This window comes from Diceros bicornis, chromosome 19 (genome assembly GCF_020826845.1).
Source record: "Diceros bicornis minor isolate mBicDic1 chromosome 19, mDicBic1.mat.cur, whole genome shotgun sequence".
NCBI classification, from domain to species: domain Eukaryota; kingdom Metazoa; phylum Chordata; class Mammalia; order Perissodactyla; family Rhinocerotidae; genus Diceros; species Diceros bicornis.
Window position 1 is genome coordinate 4,832,845 of NC_080758.1, and position 8,343 is coordinate 4,841,187.

The following is an 8,343-nucleotide window of genomic DNA, read 5'->3' on the forward strand; positions in this document are numbered from 1 at the left end:
TCGGAGGCGGGCGGTGGTGGCCAGGACTGGCGCACAGCCGTCGGGGGCACTAGTGCCGAGGTCCCGTGGCTCCAAATTGGCAGCTCTGGGACTTGGGCTCCAGGCTCAGAGTGTCTTAAGCACCACGCGCGCGACTTGCCCCGGAGCCGGCAGTCTCCAGAGTTCTCGCCCAATCCCAATCTGATTACTTTTCGCACATTGCAACGGTGTCTCTACAGCTCGGCTGCTCTCGCATTGTGGAAGTTGGCGCGCGCACCTCCGCACCACGTTTCGGGCGCCCGCCAAGGCCAACTAGTTTAAGACTAGTCTCTCAGGAGAGAAAAAAAGTACGTAAAACAAGTGACTTACCCATTCTGTTTGGGTGTGCAGCTCGAAACCTGGGACGCACCCAGGATCCAGTAGTGCGTCCTGGACACCAGGTTGGAGACTTCGGGATGTCTCCAGAGGGGCGCAAGAAGCGCCCCGCCGTTCAACAAGCCTTTGGCCACTTGGGCGCTCTCGGCGCCTTCGGGGAGATTTGGGGAGCCCTTCCCGCTTGCCCTGGCCCCCCACCTCCCAGGCTGGCTAGCTGAGCCCGCTCTCTTCCCGCCTTCCTCCTAACCTGCGCTTCCTTCTCCCTCCCTTCCTGCCGCCGTTCCCACACCGACCCCAGGCTCCCCAGTTTACCGGTGGGCAACCAACCTGGGTCAAAGAAAACAAGGAGAATCTGGGGCGCGTCGTCCATTAGTGACGCCGGATGGGGATGGGTCCCCTTTTGGAAGGAGACTCCGGGGATGGGTCGCGGCGGGTGGGCTTCCTCGGCTTGCAGCGGCGCTGCTGCTTCTCCTTCTCCTTCCGCTCCTCGGACTCCTCGGGGTCCCTCGGATCCTTGTTCTCGGTCTCGGGCTCCTCCCCCTCTCGGGGGCCCTGGGGCTCCTGAGTGCTAGGCTGCGCGCGACTCGGGGAGGCGTCGGGGCTCCGCAGCCTCAGAGCGTGCAGGCGCTCGGCGAGAGAGCCCCTTTCCCCGAAAGTGGGGCGCTTGGGCACCACAGGACCGCGCTCGTCTTCGGGCTCGGTCTCGGGCTCAGTGGTGGGGGCGGTCTCGGGCTCAGTCTCGAAGTCGGTTTCAGACTCGATTTCAGACTCGGTCTCGGTCTCGGATTCGTAGTCAAACTCCTCCTCGTACTCTAGGCACTCGGGGAGGGACACCTCGAGGTCTGCCTCCTCGCGCTCGTGGTCAGATTCGGGGGCTTCGGGGAACACCTGGGCGCTGGAGCGGTGGTGGGCGTTAAGGAAGCTCCGGCGCTGCTGGGCAGCCGCGCGCTGCTGGGCGCGGGCGTTGGAGGTGGCAAGGGCGCGGAGGAGCGCGATGGAGCAGGAGAGCCAGAGGAGCGCGGTGGCTGCCCGGCGGCCTATGGGTGGGCACAGATCGTTGTAATTGTGGCGAGCTCGGCGCCACTGCTGAGCCCGGGACCTACGATCCATTCTCTTAGGCACACACCGAGAAGCCGACCCACCCTCTGGCTCTGCAGAGAGCGGCTCCGATGCGCATTGGCTGCTAGAGCCGAAAAAGGTGCACCTTACGAGGTGAGAAGCTGGATCCGGAGGTCCCAGCCCCACCTCGCTGTGAGGGGGATAAGGGAAGCACCTACCTTCCTGACCACTCAACTTTCTAAAGCTCCGCGCCTCTGCTTGCCTCTGCGAAAAAAGACAGGATGGGAAAGGGAGAGAAAAGTCTGTCTCCTCCCGGGCTCCTCTCTCTAAGTCTCAGACTGCGCAGTCTAAGACTCGGGAGAGGTGCCTCCGCTGGTCCTCTCGCCTGGGAGAGGAAAGAGGAGACTGAGGCGAGGAGTGACGGGCGGAGAGGTTCTGCAAAGTTGCGCGCCCGGACTTCTGCCGGGCATGTGCAGTAAGGAGGCGGGGGCGTCTCCCCGAGAGCTGCGCGGTGGCGCTGAGCCGGTGGCGCAGACCCTAGTGGGCCGGCAGGTGGCAGGAGGGATCCTTGTTTGAAAGGATTTGGGCGAAGCGAGGAGCGGTGGTGGGGGGTGCCTGGCGGGTGCCAAGGAGCAAGCGAGCGAGCGAGCGAGCCACAGGTTCCAGGACGTGGCAGCTGGGCACGGCTTCTCCAGGGGGTCCGCACCCTCCCCAACTTCTCCAGGGTTATCGAGAAAACACGAACAAAGCCCGAAGCAGCTAAAAATCGGACCACAACATTCCGGATATTCAAGGGGAATATGGGCCTGAACGTGAGTTTGAATGATCCAGCCCCAGGCATTTCCCAAGGGCTTAATAGTTTGAGGATGGTAACCTGAGGCAGTCATTAATAGTGAAACCACCTTTGGCAGAACTGCTGTAGTCACTGTAATTAGAGACGTTTCCAAAAAATACACCTCCCCCCAATGCAGTCTCAATTGGCTAATTACCTCATGGACAAATAAGCATCGTCCCTAAAAAGGACCCCACAGATGAGCTGATGGTTTGCAAGTTGGCAAACCCGTTGGTGGGCCGCCATGAGCTCTAGCTGAGAACATGTGCTGGGAGACAGGCTTGAATTAGCCGGAACCACTAGTTAAGAGAAGTCTTTCCTGTGCTGATATACAGTAGGCACAACGGATTCTCTGCTCCTGTGATGCTTCAGGGTGGTCAGCTATCAAAGTAACCTCATGGGGTACCCTTTAAAGCTTTTTCATAGATAGGTTTTCAACAAAGTTAATTCATTGAACAGATATTTATTGAGTGCATAACACATGCCAGGCTCTGTTCTAGGTGCTGAAGGTAGATTTAAAAAGAAAAAAGAAAAAAATCTTAAAATAAGGAAAGGATATTCAGGATTACTCTGCTGTTAATCAGAGCATTAACCCACTCTGAATCCCTCCTTACCCACCAGCATGGTTTCATCGAGCTTAAATTCTATTGGCTCAACCAGAACATTAGGGTTAGGGAGTGGCTAGACAGCCCTAGATCATGTTGTTGAACCCCAAAGGCTAAAAGCTGGGAGGAAATTTAGTCCATCTCCTTCTCAACCATGGAAAATCAAATGAGCTCCATGTCCTCCTGGAGGAGGATCCCTGGGGCCGTCCTTGCTTAGGAAAGGATGGTACTTTGGAAGCTCTTGAGTTCCATCTGTAACGTGATTGCGTCTTCTGGGTTGTGCATGCCCTCCGTGTTAAAATATGGAGTGCCCCTTTTGTCAGAGTGACAGGCCCAAAAGTGGCATAACTCGAAGCACAACCATCTTCGGAGGATCCTCAGAAGTGTCAACAAGGTTGCTTCACTTGGGACACGTGGTTTTGTGTCTTTGAGTCAATATGGGGAAACTTGAAGAGGCGTGACCTCTTATAACTCTGCTTTCCCGTTTGAGGTGGTCCACCAGGCGTTCCCTGTTGGCAGTCTTTCCCGGTGGCTGCAGAGTCATGCCCCCACAGCTGTTACTCAGCGTGGTGGAACTTGGCCTCATGTCTTCAACACCAGGTCCGCATTAAGCTGTCAAACCCGGAGTGAAGACCTTAGTAAGAGTCTAGCAACTGCTTTTGATGTGTTGAGGTTTTTATTTCTGCATCTTGGCTGTAGACTGTCTTGAATGTTCCCGACCTGGCTTCTTGGCTGTGTCTGTCTTGCATCTTGTGCTCTTCGAGTTAGTTGGTAGCATTAAAATACTGATTAGTCAAATAAAGTGGGATTGATTTGGCAAACCCCATAATAGGACGAATGTCTGTAGTCTAGTTGTGCCCTACTTGAACACTTTCCAGAGAAACTGGAAGAGTTTTATTGTCACAAGTGCCTGGCTGGCTCCAATCATCGTGTGGATATTATTATGGGACACTGGACAGGGGCATTTGGAGCGGAATATCTCAAATCCTGATCTCTCAGCCCTGACTGAGGAGGGACGTTTCTAAAGGTTCTGCTCACATTGACCCACCTGCTTTGTTTCTTTCAGTTAGCACAGCCCCACTGACAGTGTATGGAACATAAAGATGTCATTCAAATGGTTTTCAGGGCACATTGGGAAAGAAACCAGGAATATGTGGGTGCTTGTGAGTGCCCTTCCAATGGAGGTGAATGCCAGCTGTCAGCAATGAGGTGGGTTATGATTCTTTAGTGTACCTAAGAAAGTACTTCATTTTTCAGAATGAGTGCTTTATGCCCGTAATGGAGATGGCAGGCCAGAGCTGATCCACTAATATAGATACACTGAGATTGCCTGCATTATTAAAAAATGTGCATTACATAATACATATTTTTTGGACTAGCTTCTGCATCAGTAATGCACTTTCTTTGCTAGATGCATTTTAATCAGCAAACGAATGTTTACCAAAACACTGCGTTTTAGAGCCTCAGTCATGTATAGTTACAAATACATTTCGGTGTACATTCAACACAAGGCTCCGGGAGGAGCAGGAGGACCGCGCTGAAATACTGCTCCTTCTCCCACTTAGTGCCGAGGTCGAGCAAATGGATCTGTGCAGAAGATGCTCTTTAAAATGCATTACGTGCGTGATTTTAAAAAGTGCTTGCTGCAGAGTGAATTTCAAAAAGGAGCAAGCGGGTGATGAACGACCTCGGGTTGTTACCAGGCTAAGGAACACGGGGCTCTGTCTGTCTGCCGGTTAATAAAGTGTGGGCATATATCACCTACAGGGCTCTGCCAGAGGGAGGCTCCTGAACCCGTTGGACAGGAAAGCATAGTTTCCAGTTCATTACAGTATCATACAATAAGGTTCTTATTTGGATGAATTGTGAAGAATATTGTCTTCCACCCCTTAAAGGACGGTCCCGTGGAAAATGCATTAGGAGGTATTTTTTCTGGCTCCAGAGGGCAAAATTAGAACCTATGGGTGGTAGTTACAACAGGCAGGTTTCAGCTCATCTCAGCCCAAGGAAGAGTATTCTGACAATTAGGGCTCTGAAATGGAGTGGCTGTCAGGAGGTGGTTGGCTCCTTGTCAGAGCAGTGTCGAATCAAAGGACAGACAGCCACATATTGGAGATGTTTTCCATGGGACTCATGAGCCGCGTGGAGTTGGAACTTGATGCCCGCCAACGGTCTTTTCAACTCCAATTCCTAGTCCATGGAAAGCGTCTGGAGAGGGGCTGGGGGCTCTGCTGATGGACGTGCTCTTCCGACTCAGCTTCTATTTTAGAAGCATTTGAAAGTGCAAGTGGCTGAGCGACAGGAATGTTTGGGCAGCAGTTTCAGGACATGAGCAAACAGGTGTCTGCGATGGAACCAGCAGCCTATAGTGGAGCTTTCATAACCAGGGGAGGGCTCGGAGTCTCTGCTCCACAGCTCATTTGTTGAAGCAAAGAAATTAGTCAAGTCTGTCTATTAATTACATCGGTCCTCTTTGCCTCCCCTCCTGGAGCTGTCTCGGAAATTAAAAATGAAATTGACTATTTAGCAATCATGCATTGAGTCACTTCTGTGAGCAAGACACTATTCCAGGCATCATGGGGAGTTCAAGGTAATTGAGAGTGAACAACTCCTTCCATCTAACAACATGCATATCAATGTGAAATGCCCCCAAATATTAAAAAGTGGATTGCCAACAGGTGCCAAATAATAAATCCAGATAGATAAACCAGGGAGGGAAGTTTAGTAACAGTGGTTACAATCAGAGGGAGAGTTCATCTGGTGATTTTGTGAAAGGGATGGGTTTTTACCTGGTCTGACTTCGAGATTTTGTGTTTTTTAAAAAGTGCATAAGAGGATTACTTTCAATCTGCCTGTTCCTGTGTGTCTACCGTGTGCAAAGCCCTGTGCTGGTCACTCTGGGGGAGATAGAGATGAATCACATGAATTCTCAAAAGGCTTGCCAGGCTATTGTCATGGGTCCCATAGACAACCAACACATTTTCCAAGATGAGACACAAGATAAAAGATTGGTTCTTCTCTCTCAGGCGAGTGGGTATAATCACTCTTGAACATATTTTTTGGACAGTCATTGGAAAAGACTATTTTTGGAGATGGAGAGCTTTTCAAACTTTCCTTTGGGTAGAAATGAATTCAGGGAGTTGGAAGTGTTTGCCACCCCTGACTGTGGCAATCAGCCAGAAAGGCTCATCCTCACTGAGAATTAGGCATTGCCCCTCTTCCCATCCCCCAAAGAGGTCTGGGTACAATACAGAAACACTGGGCTCGTTTCTCTGGGGTGCTGTGTTGCTGTTATTCAGACTGCACTAATATCGATTGGCTCTCACCAGTAGAAATAGTGACAACCCTGAGCTCCTGATTTTGGGGGAATGCCATCTAGAGCTAAAAGCAAACAATAGGGGGAAATAATCATCTTTTGACATGGCTGGATTCTGTCCAGGCCATTGTTGGGATTACAATCCTCTGTTTGTGCCTTCGTTTTTAAAGGGAGATAGGATCAGAAACGAACGTATTCCTGTGTACGGAGCTGTTAGGGATTGTCTTCTCAGGAGTGGTCTTTCGTTTCCGTTTGTCTTGTGCTCTGTCGAGGTTCCCACCCATACAGTGTCCACCCACCTACCTACCTCTGTCACGGGAGGAGCAATTTCTAGGCTCCTGACCCAACAGGAAGAGTGGAAGCTCCCTTGCTTAGGCAAAGCGTAGGCTTGGGCGTTCAGGTCCTCCTTGGGCATGGTGTACCTCCCTTTCTCTGCTCTGGCCCGAGCACTCAGCTTTCCTGTGGTCCCTGTTTACACTCTGGACTCTGGCCATGTGCCTGGCTTTGTCCTGTGGAAATCGGGCCTGGGTTCTGTCCGTCTGCCTAGCCCCAGCTCACACATTAGCTTGTCTGGTTCTTTCCCCTGGCCAGCTGAGACATCAGTGTCCAGAGGTGCCTGCAACCCAGGTGATTCTAGTCTCAGACATTCCCCTGCCCTGCACGCCCGCTTCCTCCTGTAGTTGGTGGGCTGTGGGTGAAAACACCGCTGACTGCAGAGGCTACTCAACAGTCAGGAACATCCTCCGGCTCATGGGGTTAGCTCGTGTCCAGCTCTCCTGGTCATCCCATGTTTTCATCCAGCCACCAGCACTGACAGAGAGCCTCGAAGTTGTTTTTATCTCATCTGCTGAGGATCTGACTCACCCCTTCAGACTTGGTGGGGGAGCGAGGGAGCCGCGAGCCCAGAGGGGAGAAACTCTTAGTGGTGTCATGGTTCAGGCGCACGCTCGTAGAAATCCTTTCAGCTCGAGCTCTTCAAAATATGATTAGACCAATTTTACATGTCTAGTCACTGAGGCTCTGGCAGATTGGGACTATTTCTATATGTGCAAAGTGAAGTGGAGAATTGAGGCAATTATCTTCAGGCAAATGACTCTAGGCTTTGTAATCAGTCCATCCTGATAACTGGGGGAAAGCAGCCTCATTCACTAGCATAGTTTTGAGTTAAAGAGGATTCTAAGGTATTTGTTTGTTATTTGCACTCGGCTTTGTTTTTGCAAAAGGCAGTCCGGTGAAGATCCCTCCTGCCCCTGCACGGGTGTTAGGGAGTGTGGCTCCCTAACAGGACCCTGTCAACCAGTCAGGTGCGTGGGGATTGATCTGGATCAGTTTATAATCAGCATTCCCACAGTGGGGTGCATTCCGACGGCCCACCTCTGCTTCCGGGGAGCTGGCACTGGGTTTCACCTCAGTCTTCTCTTCCCACCCCTTCTTTCTCTGTGCATAAGGATCCTAAGACCTCGGGCCACATGATCAACAAGGTCACCTCCAGTGCCAAGATCATGCAGATCCCAGTGGGGCCGCACCTGATAAAGTGTCGAGAAACTGGGAGAATAAAATAACAGTTCTCAAAATCAGAAAGGAACTCATTATAGGCTGGTGATGACTTCTGGGCACCCCCCTCCATCCATTATGTTGGCTAAAAATCATTGTAAATTGGGAGTTTTTCCCTTTGCTGGTCTAGAAATTCCTTCATAAAACAGCCATTACCTTCCTCCCAGCTCTTCACTTGTGAGGGAAGAAGCAAGGGCAAGAGAAGGCTTTGTTTTTCCCAGCCACGGAGGTCTGATTTGGTTTGAAGCAAGTGAAGACTTCAATCATAATTGCCCTTGAGAACAGTCCATGTAGTTAGGAAGCCATCGACCGACGGGGAGAGGTCTGTGTGGGGCCTGCTGGGTGCTGGTGGGCGGGCAGGGCCTTGACTCAGGAGCCCAGCTCCCCACTGCCAGCTTCTCCCTCAGCCACACACTCACACTCACACTTGAGAGAACAAGATGAATCCAATTAATTCCAAATTGTGCTTTTGACTATAAGCACCCTAGGAATGAGGTGGTGGGGCTTGAGATGACCTTAGAAAAACATATAGGAGTTAGAAAGGGGTTTTTTTGTTTGTTTAGACTGTCAAGAAATCTTCATCTTTGTCGATTTGAAATTTTCTGATGTTGCTTAATTATTAA

The 8,343-nt window shown here is 51.3% G+C and overlaps 2 protein-coding genes across 2 annotated transcripts in view; both read right to left on the reverse strand.

The window, feature by feature from the left end:
- The window catches only part of GNAS (GNAS complex locus), a 65,656-nt gene extending 64,917 nt beyond the window's left edge, over positions 1–739 (reverse strand). Inside the window, exon 1 of the mRNA XM_058562402.1 lies at positions 682–739. Within this exon, the coding sequence (XP_058418385.1) occupies positions 682–724 (43 nt within the window). The 5' untranslated portion in view covers positions 725–739. The remainder of the gene's footprint in view (positions 1–681) is intronic.
- On the reverse strand, positions 724–1,625 carry LOC131418295 (neuroendocrine secretory protein 55). The gene has a single exon (XM_058562404.1). It carries the CDS (start codon positions 1,462–1,464, stop codon positions 724–726), a length of 741 nt encoding a protein of 246 aa, XP_058418387.1. The 5' UTR covers positions 1,465–1,625.
- Between the last annotated feature and the right edge of the window lie 6,718 nt (positions 1,626–8,343).

Bases quoted from the DNA above. Each gene is read 5' to 3' on its own strand.
- LOC131418295 (XM_058562404.1), bottom strand. From the start codon at position 1,464: ATGGATCGTAGGTCCCGGGCTCAGCAGTGGCGCCGAGCTCGCCACAAT.